The following is a 26,896-nucleotide window of genomic DNA, read 5'->3' as shown; positions in this document are numbered from 1 at the left end:
TAGGGTTACAAGCTAAGGTGCAATTTCTCCATGAAGAGTCCAGGAAGCACTAGGCAAAAGCATGGACCAGGCTGCATTATTTCAGAGATCACTGGGAAGAAATCTAAGAAACATTTTGGGGACCCCATGAGAAATGTGCTTATGTTTTCTCAAGGTATTTTTAATTTCTTCTTCGATTTCATCATTGACCCATTGGTTTTTTAGTAGCATGTTGTGTAGTCTCCAGGCAGTCATTTCTTTTTTTCTTTCATTTTTCTTACAGTGGTTGATGATTGTGTTTTCTATTTCAAATACTCGTAAACTGAGATCAGTATTCCCATATCTGGGCAGAACTGATGTATGATAAATATCGATACATATTAATCTAGGAGGTGAAGCACCAAAAAATGGATTATATTTGAACAAACACTTTAAGTAATATTGTAGTAAACATGAAATTATTATAAAATCTGAGGTTCTATGGGACAATCTAGGGACCAAGATTACTCAGATGTCATCCCGGATAGGACTTTGATGCATTTGTCAGCGGGGAGCTTCAGATATTGTTTGAATTCTCAGCATCCAGATTTTTTCGGAGGAAAAATAGAAGGAAAATAACTTCTATAATTTATTTTGGAGTATAGAAGGAAATTAGCTATTTGTGATTTAATAGTTCTTTTTTTATTATAAAAGAAATTATAAAGTGAACAAAAGTATAAATGTACAAAGTACAGACATCTATTAAGATGAATAAATTCCTCATTATCCCACAACTTTATAGAAGAATCACTATTACCATTTTCATGAATTTCCTTCCAGTTTTTTTCTATACACTTTAAAATAAATGATTGAGATGAATTTGCATAAATCAGTGTGAATTCTTCCTTCCTGCTAAAAATTATTGTAAGGTTTTCTTCCCATTTTAAAGGGTTTAATAGATATTTCCTATGTTATTCATTATATGTATTTCTATTTTATAAATATCGACAATGAACTTTGTGTTTAAAATTTTAAAAAATGTACCCTTAGGTCCAGGAGGTCCAGGAAATCCAATTCCTGGAATTCCTGGTTCACCATCAGGCCCAGGAAGACCTGGAGCACATCTTCCTGTGGATCCAGGGATACCTTAAAAACACACATACAGCCACATCAGCAACTCCCCTTTATTTTGCTTTAAAACAAAATGTTTGTTTCTGTGTCATCCCAGACCTTTTTGGAAATTAAGAAACAACTGTAACATAAACCCAACTTCCTTCCCATTTCTATCCAATGGACTAATCATTAGGAGGTGTAAGTAATTTTGAAAATACAATTGAACTCCTAGAAAGAAATACTCTTGATACCTTGAACTATATCAGTCTCCCTCTGTGAATGCGAAGTCAAGTTTTAGATCACGTTGGCAAAGAAGCTAAGTTTTCAAATGAGGAAGTTGTGGGCACTACCTTAGCCCACGTTCCTTGCTCCTCCTCCAAAAATCCGCGGTGACTGTTCTGCTCTCCAATTCCACGTAAGTAACTGTATTGGCTGTCTTGGAATTAGAAGCACCAATGGGAATCATTTGGGTAACCACCCTGTCTGTTGGCTTGCTCCCTCTGGGCTGTGGTCTTATTTGGAGGCAATGAATGTATTTTTTCCTTATAACGGGAGGGTTATAACCAGGAGAGTCAGGGCACCATCTGATGCCATGCACCAGACGTGGCAAAGGGGATACTCACCAGGTGGACCTTGGGGGCCAGCACGGCCGGGGGTGCCGGGAGGTCCTGGGGGCCCTGGGACTGGTGTTGAAATACCAAGTTCTCCCTTAGGACCTTAAGAAAATTTGTAATCGTAAGATTGGTCTGCATATTGAAGCTTTTCTTTGTTTAGAAGGAGAAAATTTGATTATAAGGAGTTTATGAATATACCTCAAGGAACATAAAAAAAAAAGTCTGTTTCCACAGGCTTCAAAACTGAATTAAAGGCTGCCAGTTCACAAGAATGTTTTTATTCAACTGACAAATATGTACAAGCATCCATTATTGTCTAAGCCTTGTTTTAATTAATAGCTCAACATGCTGGTTTATTGAAAGAGAGCCTTCTCTAAAAAAAAAAAAGCCAATACTGTGGAATTCAGCCTAAAAGTTGGTGAATACTGGTAGGGTATTTATTTTTTGAGTGACTAGTTTCCACAGGAAAGAAGAATGGTAAATTGAACAAAACATGAAGTATGGTCTGACAAGCTGATCTGGGCTGAATCCTGGCCCCGATCTTTGTAAGGTTTGTGAACCTGGGTGTGTTTTCTGCCCTCTCTAAGGTCCTCATGCATTGAGGAAATAACACCAGCCTTGCTGGTAAAGATTTGAGATAATGTTCTGACCACAGTGACCCAAATTAGAAATATGTTAGTGATTAGTATTGTCCCTATATTCATACAGTCATACAAAAAAATAGGTTAACGGTAGTGTGATGGGGAAAATTTGATGATAATATATTTTATGACAATGGAGTCCTTTACTAAAGATTCACAGTTATAATGAACAGAAGAGGATTTAGGGGAGGGTATAGTGTAGTGGTGGAGAGCATGCATAGCACGCTGGAGGTCCTGGGTTCAATCCCCCGTACCTCCATTTCAATAAATAAATAAATGAACTTAATGATCTCCCCTCCCCACCAGAAAGAAAAAAATACATAAAAAATTTTTTTAAAAGAAGAATATTTGAAGATGGATTAGAAGAGGGTTAGTAAACTTTTTCAGTAAAGGGTCAGATAGTAATAATAGACTTTATGGGTCAGATGGTCTCTGCTATCCCAGTGTAAGAGTAGCCAGGAATAGTATGTACATAAATGAGCATAGCTATGTGCCAATAAAACTTTATTTATGGACACTGAAACAAATTTCATGTAATTTTCACAGTCACAAGATAGCATTCAGAAGTTTTTTCCAATCGTTTAAAAATATAAAAACCGATCTTAGCTTGGGGGCTATACACAAGTAGGCAGTGACTGGATTTGGACTGTGAGCTGCCATAGTTTGGCGGTCCCTGGGTTAGAACAGCAGTCTCAAAGGTAAGAGACGGGAGAAAAATATATATGCATGTAAAATCATAAAATAAGCTTTACATACATGTATGGACAGAAATGCATGCATCCAATTGATAATATACAGTTGACCCTTGAATAACATGGGTTTGAACTGTGTGGGTCCACTCATCCACGGATTTTTGTCATCAGTAAATAGTACTGCTTGATGCACCTGTGGATGCAGAACCAGGGAGATGGAGGACCTGCATACATGGAAGAACCGCATACAGGGAGGGTCAACTATAAGTTATACACGTGGGAAGTTGGCACCCTTAACCCTCATGTTGTTCAAGAGTCAACTGTATGTTGATCTACTATGGGGATATACACTTAAAAGTTTTTATTGGTGAAGGATGCTATAAAAAGATTTGAAGACCACTAGTTTTCTGGGTCTCACCCTTTAAAGTGATTTTAGAAATAAAAAAAATGACCACGGTAGCATTGTTTGTTTAAAAATGTCAGTAACATGAAATTCTCATCTTCAGCCATGTTCTCCACCACAGATAAACACTGAGGACCAGAGCCGTCCAGAATCCCTCAACTCAGTGCCCGTGGATCCCCGAAGTTACCAGACTTGAACATCAAGGCAACTTTTCTTCATTTGTCTTAGATATTTTGAAGTTTTGTTTATAAACCATTTATTAGGTTCTGGATCAAAAAGAACAAATAACATGAGTGAGCCCTGCGGTCAGGAAGAGGCTTCTCAAGATCAGTCCTATAGGTCTTTGCCTCCCCTTGGTTTATCATAACTGACTTCCACGCATCTCTTAGCATCTGCTTATTCCATGTACTTATATCAGTAATGGATATAGACTATCCTAGGAAATTTCATCTGGATTGCTCAGTAACAGGGGAAAAAATGGATTTTCTCTAACATACTCTACATGTTCTTTCCTAGTATCTACAAGTTGACCTAGTCTACTTATTAGAAGCAAATTTCTATAAATTTCATTCATGTCTTAAGGGAGTTTCACTACCTCTAGGAACCATCAACCCACCCCATAGGAAAACAGGACTGAAAAGAAAACTAACCAACCGGCTTCTCCAGGTGGTCCAGGGACTCCAGGAAATCCTTGGGTGCCCTTGGGACCAGGCTCTCCCTGAGGTCCATAGTCTGATGGTCCAGCCGGTCCTGCGGGTCCTGGGGACCCAGGAATGCCAGGATCCCCTGGAAGACCCCGGTCCCCCTTCTCACCACTCAGGGCCTGTGACAATAGGAATATGTTTGGATAGTGATTTATCCAGTATCTCCTTACACAGGTTAATCTCACCATGAATCTGAATACCAGTTAGGATGTCACTGAGAAGATCTTGAATCGAAAGCAGTTGTTATTTGAAAGGCATTGTTACTCAAATAAGAACACTGATGATGCCTGCTGTTTTGCGCCCTTTGGAATCTAGCAACATTTCATTAACTCTCTTGAGACCCACCTGAGATGTCCTACAGTGGGGTGTCACGCAAGTGGTAACAGCCCTGAAAACTTAGCTCAAACTGGCCAACAATTCAAATGGCATTAGAGGTGACATTCATGTTAATGGCACATTTCTAAAATAAAACCAGTACAACAAACCTTTATTTGACTGGTTTTCACCAGATATTTTCATCACAGAGGAGATATTCTATCCGTATTGTTTTTCATAAAATATCTTTTTGTTGTTGCTGATTTCATGGTCTGTAGCTTTGAAAATGAGTTGTCTATTTTAAAGAAGTTGAATTCGACAAAATAATCGAAATTCCGCTTCCTCCCCAACATGGCCGCAACTAATAAATTTGAATGGATTTTTCTTTGTTCAGTATCAGTGGGTGGCAAAGTGGTCCGTTCTTTATGATGGCAGCCACAAGGCTGAAATCAGTTCCTTGATTTTCTCTTATTTTCTGGGGCATCTTTACCAGAACTAATAAAAAAAATTAGGAAGATGCAGACAGGAGCATCATATGAACTGTGTTAATACTAGACCAAAAGAATTCCAGATTCCCTCTTGAAGCATAACTGCCACCTGGAGGGCAGCCTGGCAGTTGACTGAAGGAGAGTCTGAAACATTGGCCCTGCTAGCTGCTCCCAGCCAAAAAGTGCTTTGTAGTCAAAAAGGTTTAGGAGAGACGGCCTATCCTGTCCACATTCTGGGGAGTCACAATTCATATTCTCATATTAAAGGGTCTGTGAATGAATCTTTAAATTTGTTTGCCAAGTTTCCCTGTTCGAGATGGAACCTTTTTTACTGGATGACACTGAGTAACCCTGGGAAACACTGGTATTTCATGAACAGGCTGAGCAGCACACCCTGCAAACCTCTCATATGTGATGGGGGTTCAGCCTCTGTCGCTATGGTGTTTAAAAAAAGATCCTGGTAGGAACCTCTTACTTGAACATGTGAGAGATTCTATCCCAAGAAAAGAAACAGAATTTACATAAGCTTAAAAACTGTAAATGACAAAACATCTGATCTTTTTATTTGACTGCCCTAAAAATTGTGTCCTTTGATGCATTTATTTTTTCTTAAAATAATCAACATTGTCCTCAAAATGTGGATTAAAACTTTCCTTGTTCATCATTTTCAGAACTTCCCTATAAACTCATTTGATATAAATGTGAAATAGTAATTTGTGTATCAGTCAAGTTCATTACCAACATAGAATCTTATGTGGGCTAAAAAAAACACATTGAGTGCTACCTATATATTTTGTCAAAATACTATAAATATTCGGGTTATTACTGCTCATTTGAAAATGCCTTGGGGGAGGGTTAGTTCAGTGGTAGAGTTTCTGCTTAGCATGCACAAGGTCCTGGGTCCAATCTCCCATACCTCCACTAAGAAAGAAAGAAATAAATCTAATTACCTCCCCCACCAAAAATATTTTTTGAAAAATTAAGGAAAAAGAAAATGCCTCATCCTGCAGTTAAAGGGATGAACTGTGCTGAATGGCCAATGATTTTTCAAATGGAAATGATTGTAACTTCAGAGCCCTTCATTCATAGGGAAGATAATTTGAAAAAAGTTACTAGACACCAACCGGTTCTCCTTTAGGTCCTGGTAATCCTTTTACTCCTGGAGTCCCAGGAATTCCATCCAAGCCCTTTCTTCCAGGATGTCCTCGGAGCCCTGGATCCCCCGGGGCTCCCACTTGTCCCTCTGGCTGAGATGTTTCACCTTTTTCTCCTTTAAGTCCTGGGTGACCCTGAGCACCCGGGAACCCCTAGGGTGGTACAGAAATGAGTCTGCATTGCATTTGGGTACAGTTGTTCTTGTGTCAATCTTAAAAAAAAAAAAAAGGTCAACAAGAACTTTTCAATTTTAATGAATAAAATTTTTTTCCCACTTTTTTGGCCCACAAATATAATGTCAAGCTTTTTGGCTCTTTTGCTTTGTTTTTGCTTCCAAAATTATATAAAGAAAATTCAGTTAGTACAATTCAATGCAATATATATGATAATATAATTCAATATGATAAGACTATCATCATAATTGAGATTATGTTAGAATATGGGTAAATTTTAATATTCATCTATGTATAATTCGATTTAAATATAGTTATCCAAATATAACTTTCTGATTTTAATTTTTTAACAACCTTACTGAAGTATAATTTACATATTATAGAATGAATCCTTGTAAGAATATAATTCAATAATTTTTTATTAAATTTACACATTTATGCCATGTTCCCCACTTTCCAGTGTTAAAACTTTTCCACCACTCTTCAAAATCCCCTCAAATCTGTCTGTAGTCCATCCCTGTTCTCAACCTCACCCTCAGGCAACTACGGATTTGGTTTTTCTCTTTGATACCATTTAAAATGCTTATAAATTAATTGGTTCATACACACATCATTCATATATTAATTTAATCAACAAAATTAAGTGCTTTAATTTTAAGTGCACCTTACCAGGCAGCAAACTGACAACCTATACTGGATGCAATCCTATTTCCCAACTCCTTGATTTTCTAAATTGAAACTAAAGCTTCAAAACCATGAAATCTTACTGGAAATCCTGGAGGACCCGTACTTCCTGGGTCTCCGGGGCTTCCTTTAATGCCAGCTGCCCCTTGTTCTCCTGCAAAGCAGTGAATTATTAAGCATTCATTGAACACAAACTCTGAGTAGCCAGGGTAATGCAGAGTGCGAAACAAATACGGTGTTTTCTTCTGAGGAAAGAGAGACAATTTCTATCTTAAAACACACAGTGCAAGATGAGAATGGGAGTAAATTGCAAGAATAAAGGATAATGTACAAAACAAGAACACTTAAATTTTAGCTTCTTAAAATTCTTGTCTGTATAATTTTATGGAGATACCTTTATTTTTTCCAATGATAAAAGTAATGGATGTTCATTGAAAAAAAATTATACAGAAAGAAGAAAAACCAAGCATATATCTACCAGAAGACAATATTTACTAAAAATTTCATGTGTATTACTCATAAAATTTTATACCCATAAACTCGTAGGACACTTTTTTTTGAATCATACTATACATATGTCAATAAATATAGATTTATAGGTTCACTTTAAATGGCTGCATGGTAGCTTATTGTGTGCATGAAGCATCATTTATTCAGCTAATAGTTATCTGTAGGCATTTCAATGGTTTTATTCAATTTTAGCCGTTGTAAACAATGCTTTGGTATGTATCTCTGGATATTTACTTCCGTAAATTTATCCAATGATCTCCTTTACCATAAATTCCTAAAAGTGTAACTGCGGGTCCAAACAGGTACAAAACTTACTAAGGCTTTGGATATCTGTGACAAATAGCTTTTTACTGTACAATTTAATACTTCCTCTAGGTATTTAAATCTTTGTATAAATGATCCCTTTAGAGGATCTTTTGGCTGGATCTCAGGTCAGCTTATTAACAAAGGTTTATTCAGATTTTATTTGTTGCAAGGTTTGAGCCAAGCAAAATTTTAATACTAATCCAAACAGTTTTACTGCGTATGTATTGTCTTTGAGCTCTAGCTGTAGCATCCCAAACGTCAGGAAACCAAGGAAAATTCAGCAATGCAACTGCCTGGATGTTCAACCTCAGCAAGCTGCTCAGCTGCATCCTTAGCTTTGGACCAGAAGTCATTCTGGGTGATGTAGTGAAATAATGATGACTTTATTTTTATTCTTTCCTTCTCGCCCTCCCTCCCTTTTAGTTTTTGTTTTAACTTGGGTGCTGACTAGGAGCACCTTCTCTCTCAGGCCTGCCTCAGGGAGTCAGTGGGCAGTGACTGCAAAGTAACCACAGTGTTTATGAAGAAGTGGGTAGGATTTGAGGGTGACAGAGGATCCCTGCCCTAAGGTATGTCCTCTGTTGGCTGGCCACGTGCCTGCAGCTGCCACCATCAGCCTTTCTTCTTTGGACTGACATCCAGCCTCCCTGAAGACCCCGTGTCCATGCAAACATCTGCTGGATAATGGTAACATGCAAATATGCCCTAATCTCTATGTTGCCAGGTAGAGCTTTGGATTAATTTGGCTGAAAGGGCAGCCCTGGCATAGCAATTAAGGGATGCCAGGGTAAAGGGCGAGAGCATGTCTCCAGAGGAGTGTCTGGATGGGAGCCCAGGCTCTACCACTTATCAGCTATGTCATCTTATGCCTCAGTTGCCTCATCTGTCAAATGGGGTCAATGAGAGCACTTACTTCTAGGTCTGACCTGAGGAATAAGGGACAGAGGCACACTGACACTAGAAGAGTGCCTAGCAGACTGACCAAGAGCTCTTAACTCGAGCTCTCATGGGCTAAGAGAAATAATTTGATGACAGTGGGTGTCTGTAGACCAAGGTGCCAATGGCAGAATCTAGACTGTGTGTGACACCATGTGAGAGGTGGCGCCAAGGGCAAAGGAACCCAGATAATAAAATGAAGACTTTTTCTACTTCAAGGGTATGTCCATGGCCAGATCTGTGACTGGAGAAGGGGGAGGTAGGACCGTAGAGGCAGCGACAGCCTGGAGCAAGTGTTGGGGTGGAGAGTCCTGGGCTGGTACCGAGGTCGACAAATGATACGCCATATGTTTTATTTGGCCCTCAGAATATGGGGCTATGAAATGTTTTTCTCTTCAAAAATTGATGATGATGATTATTTTTTTTCAAATTTCAAGGTTTATTTAGCACCGTCTCATTTACAACATACTTGAGACCTCAGACAAGCCTTCATCCAGTGTTTTTTGTTTGTTTGTTTGTTTTTTTGTTTTTGCTTTTCCAAGTCCAATCTCCCATTCTTAATTCACTTTTTTAAAAGCTATTCTTCCCATTAAAAAAATTGAAATATAGTTGATTTATAATGTTGTATTCGTTTCTAGTATATGGATAATATTTTTTAAAAACATGAGATTTTAGATAAAAATCCCAATTTTATCATTCTCATGAAAAATTGGAAGATTTATTAATACAGGACCTAAAATGCTGTGAAGGAGCAGCAGGCTGGAGCTGAGTGCCTGGCAGCCCCTCTGGTTCACTGCAGTCCTCACCACCCCCTATTGTCCCCAGCATGGAGACCATTGGTGGACTTAGTTATAGCACTTATAGGGTTAAGAAGATTCTGAAACAGTTCATATGCCCATGATGGACTCTAAAGGGGAGACATGAAAAAATGAACTGAGAAAGGGTTTGTCTCTTGAAAAAAAAAAAAAAAAGAATGGGAGAGAGCTCATTTCTTTGTGGAAGAAAAATGTGGTGCATGTTTGGCATGGCTGCTTTACTCGTCCAAGTTACTCGCTGATGCCCTGTAGGAATCCGAGTTTACAGTTCCTGGGTAACACAGTGGTTTGCTAGACTTCAGCAACTAAAGTGGAACAGGGGGAAATGCCAGCTTTTACGGGATTTTTTGTTTACCTTGCGATCACAGAGTATGATTCTGAAAATCTCCCCCCAAGTTCATGTAAACCACAACCTGACATTGAGCAATCAGATGCCCTTCTTTTTTTTCTGCCCAGTGAGTCGACCCTTTTTGTACTTGCGAAAACTCTTCTGTGCAAATGGTCTGTACCTGGGATTCCTTTTACGCCATCCAACCCTGGCAATCCTGGGGGACCCGGAGGCCCTGGGACATAAGGACACTGTGTGCACAAGAGGCCTGGTTCCCCTGCAATGAGAGCACAACTTGTATGAAACACAGACACTCACTGACGCCTCAAAAAGGACTGGTATTTTCCAAACACATGACCATTTATTCCACCTAAAATTTTTTTCATGTCGTGAAAATCATCTAGGATATTGTATGTATCAATAAGAAAAGTCACTCATCTATTATATTTGCTTATGTTGTCTATTTGAGCTTCCTGTCATCCTGAGAGAGGAAACCCCAAGACCTAGTAAAAACCATCTACTGTGTCGGTGTTTCTCTCTTTGGAGTATGGGATAAAACTCACACTCTGGGAACATCCAATGATTTGTTGCCCAGGGGCTAAATAAATGGTTGATTTCTAGATGAATGAATACTTTCAGGTAAGCCTTTTGGAAAAGAAGCCGTCTGCTGTTTGGGGTCACTGCTGTCTCAGGGGAAAATAAAATCAGTGATGATGATGATGAAAATGGCTTGTTCTAACAGGACATCATTGATTGAACCAACCTTTGGGCCCATCCACTCCTGGGATTCCTGGAGGCCCTATCTGGCCTGGAAGCCCACCACCTCCAGGTGGACCTCTGCGAAAAACGATGCCACCTACAAAGAGACAACACCAAAGCTGGCTTATTTTTTTTTCAAATTAGCAAGTGTTTTAGTAATACGTCTTTTATTTTGTATGCATTTCCCCCATCTTCATCTTTGCTTTTTGTTTTTGTTTTTGGGGGGAGGTAATTAGGCTTATTTATTTATTTATTTATTTATTTATTTATTTATTTATTTAATGGAGGTCCTGGGGATTGAACCCAGGACTTTGTGCACGCTAGGCACGAGCTATACCGCCCCCCCCCCGCCCCAGTCTCTGTTTGGAAGCTGAGTCTTGTGGAGGTTATCTGAAACTGAAAAGACTGACCAGCTTCTCCTTTCACATTACACACATGATTTTTTTTTTAATACTGGTGCAGTAGTTCTTTGAAAGCTCATTATATGGTGTTTATTGGCACGTGATCAACCCATATTATCTTATTCAGTTGTTTTCAGTGATTCCAAGACTATCCCTTTAGCATCCTTAGGCAAAGGGACAAATTTCATTCTTCTGTGTATCTCGGATACATTGTATTTTCCTGACAGATTGTAGATGCTTGATACATACTGAGCACAAAAATGGATTCTGACTTGGGTATCATGTGTTTTCTCCTCGTCACTGTTCACATCAATTAAGTTTGTCATTCCTGAAGCAGTTTTTCAAGAAAGCTGTTCCTAGTCTTCTACATTCATCTAGTACTATAATGTTACAGTGAACAGCTGATTATGTTCTATAATCTAATTTTTGGCCTTACCTTTTCAAACATAGGTTGAAGGCAATGTTGATGAGACTGAATATTTAAAGACAGTACCTATAGCTGCCCCAAATTTCAGAGCAACAGGTAACAGTGGATACATTTAATTTAGATGGAATCTATGTGTGTTATATTGTGTCTGCTCCATTGTGAAAAGAATGCCCATTTTGTTATCTGGGTCTTTAAGATGAACAGATGAGAGCTATCTCTAAATAGCAAAATCTATTTCCAGTTATAAAACAAATAAGTCATGGGGATGAAGTGTAAAGCATGGTAACTAAGTTAATAATACTGTACTGCATATTTGAAAGTTACTAAGAGGGTAGATCTTAGAAGTTCTTGCCACAAGAAAAAAAATTATAACTGTGTATGGTGACAGACTTTAACTAGACTTGCTGTGATGACCATTTTACAGTATACACAAACATTGAATCATTATGCTGTACACCCAAAACTAATATAATGTTGTATGTCAATTACACCTCAATAAAACAAACTGAATTAAAAAAAAACAGAAAAATCTGATGGCAGTTTTATACTTAATGTAGAATCGTGTATACTTTTACATTTATATATTTGTAGATACTTAATACATTTTCATACTTATTTTTAATACAACAAATACTTGAGTACCTACAACATTCAGCCCCAGCCCCACCCCCCATATACTGGGCTTCAAACAGTAACCAAGACACAGTTCCTGACCTCAAAGAGCTTTGAGTCCTTAGGGGAAACTGACAAATACAAGGCAATGTGGGAAATTTAATGATCAGGATAAACTTGAGTGTTACAGGGGGTGAGTGGACTCAGTGAAAACTTTCTGCTGGACTTGACCTTGAGGCTCCAACAGGAAGGTCAGGTAGGTGTTGCTTAGAGACGAAAGGTAAGAAACAAGAACAGTCTCCCGGGGACAGTGGGAGCAGGTGTCACCAGGAAGGGGGCAGTACTACTGCAGGTGCCCGGGGTCCAGATCCTGACTTTAACATTCCTGAGCTATGTGAGCTGTGCACATCAGGCTTGTCATTGATAAAATCAGGACACAAAACCTACATCTGGAAAGACTTGGAGGACTAGAAATCATTAAAGATCCCTGACACAGAGAGAAGCATTTTAGCTGAGTTTTGCTTTGCTTTGTTTTCCACATAGATCCACTCCACTGCTTGACAGGATTTGTTCCTAGACATTATGTCTTCTACTAATGGGATCACTTCTTAAGTTGCTGTTAGCCTAAAGGAAAGCTTTTATTTATTTACTTTTTAATATTGCTCATATAATCAGACACCACTAAATTATTTTATTTATATTAAGAGTTTTCCAGATTATTCTTTTTGAGCTTCTGTTATAATCATATTGTTTATAAGTAATGTTTCTTCCTTTCTTAAGAAGATCTCTGATACATATAGGATTCTCCAGGCTATTAGGAGGGCTGGGTATAAAACACCAGACTTTCCAGGCACCTGCCAGGAAAGGTATTTTAAAATACAATGAGTGATCTGTTGGTTCATGAGGTTCTATGTGCCTATCAGCCAACATAGACTGCTAAGTGGTTCTGTTGGGGGATGGAGAGAAAAGGATAATTTCATCAGAACCTTCAGGTACCTCTTCCAGTCCTCTGGGCTGCAGCTCTGTGGTTTCTGGTCCATTTATCTGGCAGCATTGTGCCTTGGGCCACACTACACACCTGTAGCCTCTTGCCCTGGAGCTTTCCTGTCGATGCCAAGGCATGTGATGCCTGGGAGCCGTGCAAACACAGCCTAGAGGTGTGTGTGTGTCTGTGTGTGTGTGTGTGTGTGTGCATGTGTGTGGTGCGGGTTGCTACTTACATCCTGTGGGGCATACCTTTAACCCCTGAGAAATAGGCGCTGGTGGAGGGTTTCTTGCCTCTTTGTCCGCTGGGACAGATAATCCTGAGACAAAGTTATACAGTTCTTGGAAGACAGTCCCCAGAGACTGGACGAGCAGTTACACTTGGCAGAAGGCCACCTTGATACCCGTCCCTTCCTTCCTGCTTCACTGCCCTTGTCCCCGCCTCCCACTCTGCCCTCTATGGCAACGCAGGCTGACGATGTGCTGTGCTTGCAGAGTAGCCATTCCACCAAAGCTGCTTTCACAGAGAGCTAATAAAACAAAACATCAGTGGACACAGAACTCCGAAGGTCTATACTGATGGCCAAGCTGCATGAGAGGGTACTTGGTCCTGATCGGCACACCTCCGTCGTTGGGCAACAGACACAAAAGGCGCCCCGTCAAGAATCTTTACCTGGTGGTCCTGGAGGTCCCGGTGGTCCTGGAAGGCCTGGCGAGCCGGGACAGCCCGGGGCCCCCGGAGGCCCGGCCACGCTCCTTCCCGGGGGGCCTCTCTCCCCTTTACTTCCTTTCACACCTGGTGCTCCAGGGGCTCCTTCGAGCCCAGGCCTTGATGACCCTTGGAGAAAAGAACCATTTCTTGTATTTAAAAATTTTTTTCCTGATTAATATATGTCTGTTTTTCAATTGCAAAAAAAGTGATGCATTCACATAAAAGTTGTACAATTGAAAAGTACGTAAAGCACGTAGAACAAAAATGAGTTACCTTCCTTCTCTTGCCTGTGGCCTTGCTAAACTATCACAAGACAGCAGAGCTCAGAACATTCCATTCCCACAGGGTAATTTACGTAGTTTATTATGAGGGACTGAAACAGAGGTTGGGATACACTGCAGTCTTATGCTTTTAAAGGACTTCATGAGAAATTCTTCACTATATGCTAGCTTGTAATTTTTTTTTAAATTAGAGACTAATCTAAATGCCTATCTTTCAGTGTCTCAAATGAGAAGGAGAAAACTGTAATTGGACTTTATTCCGGCCAACTGTCTTAGCTGTATCAGTGGGTGTGCTGGGGAAGGCAGGCATCTCCGGGGAGAGAAGCTGTGACAGGTGGTACAAGACCCTCTTCATCTCCCTCCTACTGTGATGAGGCTGCGAGAAAGGGTAAGGTCTCCAATCTCTGCCTGACAGTTAAGATCTCTGCCTTAAGAGACACCTCACCACCAAAGGGCGGAGAAACCAGTGGGGGAAATATCTAATTGTTTCTGATTATTGAGCAAAAGGATTTTCATCTAAAGGCGAACAATCCTTCTGATTGGCATCTGTTTTAGAGCTTTGTTAATTTTTACTCACTGGATTTTTAAATGAGCCTATTCATTACTGGGAAGGAAGTCTTTTTAATCGTTGGCCAGACCTCTAAAATGCCTTTTTACACCATTCCAACTTTACGAGAGAGCCACTGTTAACAGCTTGGCATGTGTTTTTCCGTGTATATGCAAGTACACATAATATTTATTCATTTATCTTTACTTTCACAATGGGATTATAATATACATATAGTTCTACAATCTGCTTAATTTTAATTCATTTTCAAATTATGAACTAGTTTAAATATACAGCGTAAGACAGAGATAATCAATGGCAGGGCTTACCAAAGCTTCGCTATTTTGTTCTTAGTTTTGTTTCCTTTACAAAACGATGCGTTACAGTATGCCAGTTATAATTAAGGCCACTATGCTTAATCTTTGATTAACTATTTTTGAATTTACTCTTCTTCCTCTCTCAAGAGGCAACCACTCTAATACCATGGATATTTTTACCCTTAACAGAATTGTCTATGTACCATAAATAATACAAAACTTAAAGCTTTACATAAAACTGTGATCTATGTATTCTCATGCATCTTGTAATATATTATGAAAATTATCATTTTAAACAACCCCATTGCCATAAAATTATTGTTTTTCCATCTCTGTGCCTCTTTCAAGTTCCAAGCCTTCTGCTCATACACTGAAGTTACTATCTCACACTTAGTTAAAACCATCAAGAAGTAAAAAAGACCATTTCTGTCACCTTATGTCAGTTTCTACCCCCCTTTTCCCTGTGGGTCACAAAGTTAACAATTAAGAAGTTGGAAACAATTTTATATCGATTACTGAAACATTCGTCTTATGTAAATAATATAAACTTACTAGAGAGCAGTGTATTTTCCTTTTAATGGCATTTCTATTGGTATCAGAAACGGGTACGTACCAGGACTTCCAGGAGCTCCAGGAGGACCACTGGGACCTGTGAATACATAACAGTAATTAATTGTTACTAAAATATAAATATCCCTTCCCCCATTATTGAAATCTTAAATGACAATATAATAATAATTAATAATTGGTCATACTTTTCCTCCACTCTCACACAAGTAAAATATTGTAAAACTTCACTCATTTAGACAAACTGCAAAGAAGAAACTGCTTAGATGCCCAACACTAAAAAAAGGGGGTAGGGGAGAGATACGGGTAAAGGATTAAGAGATACAAATAACTATGTATAAAATAAATACTCAACAAGGATATATTGTACAGCACAGGGAAATACAGCCATTACTTTGTAATAACTTTAAATGGAGTACAAGCTATAAAAATATTGAATTACTATGCTGTACATCTGAAACTAATATTGTAAATTAACTGTACTTCAGTTAAGAAAAAAAGATAAATCATGCTACTTTATCATCTTCAAACAATTCGGCAGACACTAATGAAGAGTCTGCTCTGTGTCTGGCATTTTGCTGGGATGATTCAGATGCCAGGAAATCAAATAGCTAGAACTATCCAGGATCTAAAGTTTGGCCCAGTTCCATCTCAGATTGCTTCCAGCTGTAACACTGCATAGGGTTCTAATTCTTTGACATATTCAAGTGATTTAAAATGAGCATTATCCAATTTAAAAAAATCTATGCCATACTTATCTGTCCATTTGTTTAAATACATTGGGAATGTTTACCGTTTTAAGTAAAATTCACCTTTGAAATCTTGTGTATATCAATAATTTGCCTGGATCAGTGGTTCTCAATCCTGCTGCCGTCAGAATTAATCTGGGGAGCTTTTACGATCTGCCAGTACTTAGGGCCCTCCTCCAGACAGTTAAATCAGAATCAGAGGGTTGGGACCTTGGCATGGTTCTTATTTAGAAGTTCCGGGGGTTTTAATGCATAGTGAGAGAGAAGAGCTATTGGCCTGGATCTTTCCAATTTATCAAAAAGGATAGAATATAAGTAAATGTGACTTTAATTTATGGTGTCAGAAGTTAGGAAACCAGGGCCTCAGTCTCCCCTGTCACTATTTGTGTGGATTTGCTCAAACTAGAGCTTTTTCGTCTCCATTTTCTCTTTCATAATCCCACTGAGGTTGCTGGTTTCACATACTCCCTCCTCCTGCCCTCCCACCGTGTTAGTGTCTTCTTACCAGACTTGAACTTTATGCTTTCCTGCAGAGAGATAACTTAATTACCTTCAATGGTATATCACCTATGGAATTTTCTTACAAAATATGAAAATTAGGAGACATCAAAAAATACTACCACCTATAAAAATTAGGAGATCTCTCCTCTTTTGTAAATTCTAGGTCAATAAACACATACTACACATTTTGCCTTGAAAGAAAGACATGGAATGATCAGCAAGCTTTAGGAAGAAATTTTTTTCTCACCCTGTGGGCCACGAGCTCCCTTGGGCCCTGGTGGGCCTGGAATCCCTTCTTCTCCCTTCTCCTGGTATGCCTCATAATATTCTGTCTTAAAGGAAAGAGCAATGAATAAAGAGGAAAGGTGGCCTTTTACAGACAATTCACCAAATGCAATTACTTCCATTTCTTCCTTTTTGGCTTAAAATGATACTTTCCTTGTTTGTCTGAATTCACAGGTTTATGTGTTAGAAGGATAGGATAGTTAGGTTTCTAGGATGGATAAATTTAAAAATAAAAATTGCTCTTGTGTCATGATATCATTCATTTCATAGGCTTTCAATTTGAAATCCATTTTATGATGTGGCCCAAATCACATACTGACATTTAAAAATATATATATACATATATATATACACATACCTATGTATGTGTGAATGTTTATGCAGAAATCAAAGTTTCACAAAATAGTAACTTACTACACCATATGATCAACTCTGGTATTTTTATTCTACTTTATTTCACTTTAAAAAAAATGCTTGTCCTGTGGACTTAAATTATTTCAAAGTATGTTAGGACCTACACATCAGAAAATGCTTTATTGATTATTTCTTTAAATTTCAGGACCCCATCAGGCACTGAAGACTACTTTTTCTGCCATGATCAGTGGAACTATGGCTGGTCTCCTTAACCATCCATACACAGAACTTCCTCTGAAGTTAGCTGAAGCTACAAAGTTATGGGGAATAAAGCAAAGAAAACACACAGTAAGCTAGGAATGCTAAGAATTTCTCTAAAGAACAACTGGAAAACAAATCTCATTTATAATTCAGTACATTTATCTTGATGGAAAGAAGAGGAAAATATCAAAGTTTTTTTTTAACTTTATTTTTTTACATGCTGCGTGGGGCCAGTTACTTCACTGATTTGTTTAAATATGAGGTAACAAGAGTTTTGTGGTTAAGCAACATGTATAATGGAAGCAACCTAAATGTCCACAGGGAAAAGGACTGGATAACGAAGTTGTGGTATATTTATACAATGGAATACTACTCAGCCATAAAAAAGAATAAAATGATGCCATTTGCAGCCACATGGATGGACTTGGAGAGTGTCATACTAAGTGAAGTAAGCCAGAAAGAGAAAAATACCATGTGCTATCACTTACATGTGGAATAAAAAAAAAAGACACAAATGAACTTATTCACAAAACAGAAACAGACTCATAGACATAGAAAACAAACTTATGGTAACCACGAAGGAAAGGGGGTAGGGAGGGATAAATTGGGAGTTCGGGATTTACAGATACTAACTTCTATATATAAAATAGATAAACAACATGGTCCTATTGTATAGCACAGGGAACTATATTCAATACCTTGTAATAGCCTATAATGAAAAAGAATATGAAAAGGAATATATATTTATGTATAACTAAAACACTATGCTGTACACCAGAAATTAACATGTTGTAAACCAACTGTATGCCAATAAAAAGCAACATGTATAAAAGCACAAAAAAGGATTCATAATAATAACAACATAACAATCTCCATCATAAAATCCACAAGGACATGTGTGCACCTGCCAAGTGTTGGCTAAGTACTTGCACAGAATAGCCTCTTCCATCTTCCCAGCAACCCTAATTAAGACTACTTGCATCTGAATCATTTTCTTGCAGTGTAAGGATGCCGATTTCTGGGACCCTCCTCCAGCTACTGAGTTAAATTACTAACCCTGAAAGGTTTGAGAACTGCATGTGTAATAGGACACACACACACTTCCCCAACGACTCCTTTGCCACCATGGACTTTTTGGTCCCACCTGCACAATCATAAATGGCAGCTCTGCTCTGCACACTGAATGGAATGTAAAATGTCTGTAATGTGTTGTCAGAACCACTGTCTTTTGCAGCGGGAGAGGAAGCTATCAGAACTCGGAGTCTGGGTTCTTTTCACTCATCTCCTTAAGCTACAGAGTCACTACCTAGAACGTGCCCCACCCCCGCACCCCCCCCACCCCCCGCAGTCAGGAGCTGACCAACATCAAATCCATGTCCACTCTGGGGAGGGGAGATTGCCTGCAGCGATGGGGTTTGGGCTGGAGTCATTGGTTTTGGCTGGCCCTGCATTAAACACATGGTTGAACTTCTGCTGCTCAAAGTGCAGGGCTGTCATACTGGGCTCAGCTAGAGAAGGTGGGGAGCTGGTCCATCAAATCCCTGGACACTCTGGTGCCCCCAGCCATCCTTCACTGCAGCCCTCTGCTCTACTCAAGGGCATAGGACCACCTCGGGCCAGGTCTCATCAGGCAAAGGTTTTCTTCTCTGTAGCCCAGGATGGGCATTCCCAGCACATTCTAGAGACCCAATAGGACCCAATAAAAATAATGGTCCATTGTCAAATGGACAAATAATGACAATAGCTGTTTTTTTTAATCTAGGTTTGATTAAAAGTTAAGTATTATAATGTCTATCATAGCAATTAACAGGAGACACTGATTGAAAATTTCCTTGATTCTTTGAAAGACCTGATCAAACATGACATTAATATTATCTTTACACTTACTGGACCACGAAATCCTGTAGGGCCCATGTCTCCTTTCCAACCCTATGTAGAAAGGCAGTGACAAATTATGAGTCCATTAATCAAAAGTATTTGCATATTAAGTACACTTAAAAGGCAAAATGGACAGTTAAATAAATTCATGCTGAGGGGATGTTGTTTCTACGTGATGTGCAAACCAAGTTAACGTGAAAGGGATATTGACTTCTGATTATCTTCCTGGGGGGTCAGATCTGAGTCAGGAATCCTATCTACAGGGTCAGGAGGAAATGACTGATGTTCTAGTGGTTTCCTAGGTTTCTTCCATGACACTCCCTTCAAAGGATGTTCACATCACTGCACACTCCATTGTTCTCACCCAGACGAGAGACACAGGAAAACCAGGCTGTGAGCTGTAGGCAATTCCTAGTGTCCCAGCGGTAATCAGCCTCCTTTCTCACCTACTCAGGAGGGCATTTCAGAATTCTACTGGAAGTGATATTACTATAGGAAAAAACACTTGAATCTGCCCATATACCTACATAGGACAGTTATTTGTAAGTGTCTGTAATGTGCTGTCAGAAACAAATGATGGGGGATACAGGTCACGATTAACTGGTGACGACCTTTCAGTACTTCGGGACCTGGGCTGAGACTCAGAGGGTCCAGCCTACCCTTAGCCTCCAAGGACCTGACCCTTGACCTCCGAGGACTAGAAACTTCCTGCAATTGTAGGCCTTTTCTCCCCTTCCTCATGGGGAGCTGAAATCTCACTGGTCCCAAGTCAGACAGCTTCTGACACAGACAGGTTTAACCCGTCTCCCACAGGACCGCCCTTCAAGCGTTTAAATCAAGTTGCCGCCTCTCTCGCTTCTTCTTAACAAACCTGCTAAGGTATTTTAGTGACCCCTGACTGCAGCTCCTTGTATCTAGTTTCAGGACAGGGGGAGGCAGGGATGATAGGTGGGTAAAAGCCAACCAATCAGAAAAAAGAGGTTAAAGACAAATGCTAGAAAGGGAATTACCTTAATGCCATCCTCACCCGCTAAGCCAGGGAGGCCCCTGTTGCCTTTGGCTCCCTAAAGAGAAGAGCACAGGGAATGGGTCAGAAGACACACCGTAACTGATTTCTCCTGCAGGGAGCAGGGCGCTTTAAACTCCTTTTTGGGAAAAAAAAAAAAAAGCACTCAGATGCTCTCTCCCCACTATGAAGTCGTAATGCTATGATTCTCTAATGTAATTTTTTAAATCTATGGACTTTTTAAAGCTTAAGACTGCTTAGCGATTCTCAAAAACCCCTCTTTGTCTAGTAGGAAAGTCTTCACCTCAGCGCCAGGGAACCCGGGGGCACCGTCTTTTCCAGGCTTTCCCTAAAACAGAAACAAAACAAAAGCACGTAATTTAATAAATATGGATAAATTTTTATTAAAAAAATTTTTTTTAATTGAATGAAAGATTCTTTAAATTCTATGGTGTTTCACACAAGCAATTTCATATAACCCCTTCTTTTTCTCCTGCCCCTACCTTGCCCCTCTCTCCTCCCCTCTCCCCACCGGTAACCACTATTTTGTTCTCTCTATCTGTGAGTCTGCTTCTTTTGTGTTATATTCACTAGTTTGTTGTATTCGTTAGATTCCATATATAAGTGATATCATACAGTATTTGCCTTTCTCCGACTTATTTCACTTAGCATAATGCCCTCCAAGTCCATCCATATTGCTGCAAATGGCAAAATTTCACTCCTTTTTAAGGCTGAGTGGTATTCCGTGGTATTCATCATATACCACATCATCTTTATCATTCATCTGTTGATGGACACTTAGGTTGCTTCCATACCTTGGCAATCATAAATAATGCTGCTATAAACATTGGGGTGCATGTATCTTTTTGAATTAGTGTTTTTGTTTTTTTCAGATATATATGCCCAAGAGTGGAACTGCTGGGTTATATGGTAGTTCTATTTTTAGTTTTTTGAGAAATCTCCATACTGTTTTCCACAGTGGCTGCACCAATTTACATTTCCACCAACAGGGTACATGATTCCCTTTCCTCCACATACTATAAAAAATAAAGATAATTTAAATAAGCATGGAAAACCTAAACGGTATGATCATCTCTTGACCTTAGGCAAGAAAGCCTGACGGAGGTTTCTCACCCAGTTATTAGAAGTAAAAACCATTAATCACAGATGATGTGATGACCGTCTCTCGCCAGGGAAGGCAGAAGCTGGTCAGAGTAGGAAATTAGGGCAGGTCAATGGAAGGAAGAGAGGAAATTAAGACTAAGTGTTAAGACTAGAGTTAACACTGCCCATCCAAGCTTGGAAGAAAAATCAAGGAATTACTGAGCAGAGAAGGGAACAGGAAAACCCAGAAAGAGTGAGGTGTTCACAGTCAATTTATTTATTTGCAATGTTGGCAACTCCCTGAACTCTAGGGGTGTTTATATCTAAATATATGTATTAAAGGTTTTTTGCAGTGTTCAAACAGACAGGGCTTTTGGATTACCTTTCTAGATTTTTTTTTTACATTTTTTATTGATTCATAATCATTTTACAGTGTTGTGTCAAATTCCAGTGTTCACCTTTTTAGATTTTTAAAAAAATTTATTTGTTTATTTGTTTTCATGGTGAAGGAAAGTGTAGTCTTTACTGTAAGGCACCAGACAAAGAGTCTGGGGTAGCTAATGCTCAGAAAGCCTGAACTCCCTGATGGTGTTAGGGGAAAAGTTTTTAGAGGCAAAATTTGGGGCGAGGGCTACAGGGTGTGTAGCTTTCTTGTGATTGGATGGAGGTGAGGTAAGAAGGCGGGGCTCCAGGACTCGGTGCTCAGCCTGAAGTTACCACCCTCCACCTGGGAGGGGGCCTCAGTTTCTGCAGAAGAGCTAGTTAAGGCCTTAATGGTCCATGCTCACTGAATAGCCACAATTTAAAATCTGATTCCCAAAGCTGTTTTTTTTAGAATGCAGCTTGATGTCCAAAAAAGCCTCCTATCTAGCCTTTCTGTTTTTTCTTGATGCTCTTCTATTTAATAGTGACCCTTGTCAAGGTGGCTTACTTCTTAAGGAGCTGAGTAAGAAATGCAGCCACCGGACACTCCTTCTAAATTCCTCAAAGGCACAGTAGGCATTAAGAGTGTGATGCTGGACCTGCTGGTCTTGGAGAGTCTCCCGGAGAGGTGGGGCGGGGGTGGGGTGCAGCTGCCTCTCACTCTGGGGTCATGGACTCTGGTGGCAGTCATATTTGGGAGCTTCCTACCCAATGAGACTGCTGCCGGCAGCTGCCATCCTGGATTAAGTATTATGGTATTTATCCTCCATGATAAAACTAAAAATCATATTCTAACCAAGCAGGACCCTGTGGGGTCTTCCTCGGACAGACCTGTCCCCGTAACCTCTGCTGTGGTTCCTCTCTGAAGTACCCGGATAGTGGTAACCAAAACATGGCTTCCCTCACACTAAAGCACATTCTAGCCTGACTCTTCCTTAGAGCACTCGCCCTCCCCCTTAAGCACCCTTTATTCCAGGCACAGAAATGTCCAGAGATATGACTCGTTAACTCCTGGTGCAGAAGACAAACCCCAGACAGAGGCCCATTGGAGGAGGAGGAGGACGTGGTCTGATAACCACAGGAACAAGAGACCCTGCCACCAGGTTTTCTTGATGCAAGGCGGGGAGGAAAGAATGCAGCCCTGGTGCGTTCACAGGTGTTTACCAGAAGCTCTGTTCCTTGGACTCCATCTGTAAAACTCCCTACTGCCAATCCCCAAATAGAGGCTTGCAGTCTTGAGGCATTAGCCCTCTGTGATCACCTTTGCCTGGCAAAGAAATAAAGCTGCTCTTTTCAGCCAAAACTCTGTCTCTGGATTTCAATTCGGTGTCCGGGCACAGAGGCCAGGATTCGGCAACAATATTAGTTGAATATTTTTCCTTAGGGAAAAAAATGTACTTTTCTCACTGTATAATTTTTAGAGTTTTTAAACAATACACATGTTTAAATCTTTCAAAAATAGAGCTGGGTAGGAGAGTGGGCCCCCTTTACTTCTATGCCCTCCTCTTCCTCCCCATCACCCTCTACATGGATGAAGATCCTTTGTCAAAGCAGAGAATGAGGCTGATACACAGCGAGGAGCAGAAGTGAAATGGAGAGAGAGCCCTGTCTATTGTTTCCGGCTCTGGGGTCCTGGAAGCCTGTTTTAACCTTGAACTTCTCAGATACTTGAACAAATAAGTTCCACCTCCTAAATCTTTAAAACTTAAAAAAAAAATCAAAGCTAGTTTAAGCTAAGCATCTTATACTTGCCTCCTAAAGAGCCCCAAGGACTAACTAATTTAGGCTGCACATGACACTGAATTTCCAAACGTACCTGTGGGCCAGGTTCTCCAGGAGCACCTTTTTCTGACCCGTAAGATTCTCCAGGTGGTCCCTGTATTAATGAGAGTTTGGTCAAGTTTTATGAATGATTGATTTTTGACTTACATTGATTTTTTTTTTTCCGGGAGGGGGGAAGGTAATTAGGTTTATTTATTTATTTATTTAGAGGCGGTACTGGGGGTTGAACCCAGGACCTCATGCATGCTAAACAAGTGCTCTACCACTTGAGCTATACCTTCCCCACTACATTGATTTTTTTAATCACCTTTTCTCTTCTAAAAATGTTGAAATGATGGGTTATCTAAGAGGAAAATCTTACTTACAAATATTATGTAAAAAGCAGATGCTGAATAAAAATCACTAGATGGGTGATGCTGGGTGCATGGAAAACAGTGCAAGGGTTTCAGCTCGAAGTGGCCGTAAAGTAATTCTAGTATTTATGACCTCTGCAGTAAAATACTGACATGCTTTAGCTGATTTAAGATTTCCTGGGATACTGTGCTGTACACCAGAAATTGACACATTGTAATGGACTGTCCTTCAATTTAAAAAAAAAAAGCATTGTGAACTTGATCACAACAAATGCTCTGCTTACCTAATAAAACCAAAAAAAAAAAAAATTTAAAGGTAGATCATACATCAAAATACACTCCAAGGTTCTACGGTAAGTTTCAAGGGAACCACATGATTCCAAGTGACCTACCGAGGGTCCAGGGGGTCCGGACTGGCCCACAGCTCCCTGGTCTCCCTTCTCCCCTTTGAGGTCCTGTCACAAAAACAAGTTAAGGTCATTACAAACAGATCAAGCCGGATTTCATCAACTGTACTTGGAAAAGGTCTCCATCTGTTCAATGAACTGTATTTTCAAACTACTTATGTACCACCTTTTAACACAACACATTGTCATTTTTCACATTTTGAATTTTATACCCGTGAACCCACTGAAACAATACACAAACAATTTTAATCCAAATTTTTTTGGTGGGGGGGACAAACATTTTTAAAAAGGAAGTATCTTTTAGATTAAACTACATTAGACTAATTGAATTGTTGGATCAGTTTTCTATAAGCACAATTATATCACTTCTAATGTATTGTACTTTTATTTTTAATATACTGAATTTATTTCCACTGGGGTCAATTATTTTTTGAGTAAATGTTACAATGAGGAGTTGATTCATTAATCAGGTTTGTTTTGCATTTTATTCATATTTTTCATATATTTTGAAAAATATAATTTAAAAAAATGTATCTTTTTCCCAGTGTGAACCTTCTCTTGAGGACATCATTTTTTTCAAACTCAGTTTTTTCCCCTGGGTCAAATCTTCCAGATCTTGATTTTGTCAAGATAAGATTTTTTTTTCCTATCAATTTTCAGCCAATAAAGTTTCAGGCTTTATTAACTTTATTTTTGCTGATTACCTCTGGAAAGTTCAATTATTTTCCTCAGATCAAATTTTTCCCCCAATCTTCAATGAGAGTTATTACTTTGGTCATATAAAACTTCACCATATTTTGTTTTACCTCTTGTTAGTTTTGTTTTGATCATTTCTATCATTAAAAATTAATTATTTTTGGAGAGTGATAGGTAAGGGTTTTTTTTTGGGGTGATGAAAATGTTCTAAAATTGCATGTGATAATAGCTGTACAACTCTATGGAAATACTAAAAGCCATTGAATTGTACACTAAGTGAATTTTATGGCATCTGGATTATATCTCAATAATGCTGCTAAAAATTCATTATAACTAGAATGCATGAGTTTTATTCTTTAAAAGGGTGAAAATTATGGTATGTGAATTATATTGCAATCATGCTGCTATTAAAAACAATCATAAGTTTAAAAGAGAAGGATGATTTATGTTTATTTCTCAGTTAATCCACAAGGAAACTGTTAGCTCCCCCCTCACTGCCCATCCCCCTCCCAGACATTCCAGGATCAACGTAATGTCTAGGATCGGTGTATTATATTGAGATTCACTTCTTCTGAGCATTCAGTTTAATTCCATTCGCTAGTCCTTCTAGCTACCCCTTAGAAGGAGTAAAAAGCAAATGATAATGTTAAAATAACAGAGTTGCAGTGTCCTTGGAGAGGAATGGGGTCACATTGTCTTGGGGGTAAAAGTGTCCCATTTGATTATGATACCACTCCTTCCATAGCTTTAGGTCATTACTCTCTAACTGGATCAGAACCATATGCCTATTTTGCTATAATTTACTCAAAATTAGTCACTAAATACCCTTATGTTAGGAACAATGAGAAGAGAGGGGTAAACGATGAGAGACATTAGATCTAGGCTTTACCTTCAAGGATCTTGGAAGTTGCTTGCCCAGGATCTTCCCCATCTCATGTTTTTCGGTTCCCCATTCGGAGATGGGGAAGAAATAAAATCCAGAGTCCCAGGCTGGCTGAGCTGGGCTTAGGTAACCGAGCTTATAAAAGAGGTAAGGGATCACAAGGACCTCATCCCAGAAATGCGAAGGCACAACCCTAATAATAAAATTGAGGAGTTACCGTTCTGTTATCCGGGCCGGTTAGTGTCACAATAACTGTTCCTGGTAGTCCAGGCGGTCCTGCTAATCCTTTCACACCCTAAAGACAAACGTGCTCAGGAATCAAAAACAAAATACCGTCACCTCTATTATGCTTGAGAGATCTCCTCTTCCTCTTCTGTTCTTAAGAAGACAGAGCAAATGAAACTTGAGACACAGCAAACGGATTCATTTCAGTGTGACTCAGTGAATAAAATGTGTAACTTGATTGCTAAGGAACTTAAAATATCTTGTGGACAAATAAACCATAGTATTGATATTACCTGTTCTCCTTTTGGTCCTATCACGTTATCGCCCATAAGACCCTGTAAGAAAAGATAAAATCAAATAATTAAAAAATATGAATTAGTCTAAACCTATTAATGTCTGTAACTGAACATTAATATTTTAATTGTAATGTTAGTATTATAAAAATTATTTTAGCTCTTTCTTGAGTAGAGTGGCGATATGTTTCTTTTAAAAGTAGAGATCTTGAAGTACACAAATCTTAAGGGATTTATTTAATATGGCAAATGAT

At 39.2% G+C, this 26,896-nt stretch overlaps 1 protein-coding gene across 1 annotated transcript in view; it reads right to left on the bottom strand.

Annotated features, from left to right (window-relative positions):
• Positions 1-26,896, bottom strand: part of COL4A3 (collagen type IV alpha 3 chain) — a 130,873-nt gene that overhangs the window by 28,540 nt on the left and 75,437 nt on the right. The window contains exons 12-28 of the mRNA XM_072961766.1: positions 26,643-26,684; positions 26,342-26,419; positions 24,531-24,593; positions 23,820-23,879; positions 20,781-20,825; positions 20,481-20,534; positions 19,480-19,521; positions 16,940-17,024; positions 15,489-15,524; positions 13,692-13,856; positions 10,599-10,691; positions 10,017-10,112; positions 7,024-7,094; positions 6,053-6,235; positions 4,076-4,244; positions 1,695-1,787; positions 1,003-1,104 (exon numbers count right to left, since the gene is read on the bottom strand). Coding sequence (XP_072817867.1) covers positions 1,003-1,104; positions 1,695-1,787; positions 4,076-4,244; positions 6,053-6,235; positions 7,024-7,094; positions 10,017-10,112; positions 10,599-10,691; positions 13,692-13,856; positions 15,489-15,524; positions 16,940-17,024; positions 19,480-19,521; positions 20,481-20,534; positions 20,781-20,825; positions 23,820-23,879; positions 24,531-24,593; positions 26,342-26,419; positions 26,643-26,684 — 1,477 coding nt within the window. The remainder of the gene's footprint in view (positions 1-1,002; positions 1,105-1,694; positions 1,788-4,075; positions 4,245-6,052; positions 6,236-7,023; positions 7,095-10,016; positions 10,113-10,598; positions 10,692-13,691; positions 13,857-15,488; positions 15,525-16,939; positions 17,025-19,479; positions 19,522-20,480; positions 20,535-20,780; positions 20,826-23,819; positions 23,880-24,530; positions 24,594-26,341; positions 26,420-26,642; positions 26,685-26,896) is intronic.

Source organism: Vicugna pacos, chromosome 5, assembly GCF_048564905.1.
Source record: "Vicugna pacos chromosome 5, VicPac4, whole genome shotgun sequence".
Taxonomy (NCBI): domain Eukaryota; kingdom Metazoa; phylum Chordata; class Mammalia; order Artiodactyla; family Camelidae; genus Vicugna; species Vicugna pacos.
This window is presented reverse-complemented; position numbering and strand designations above follow the sequence as displayed.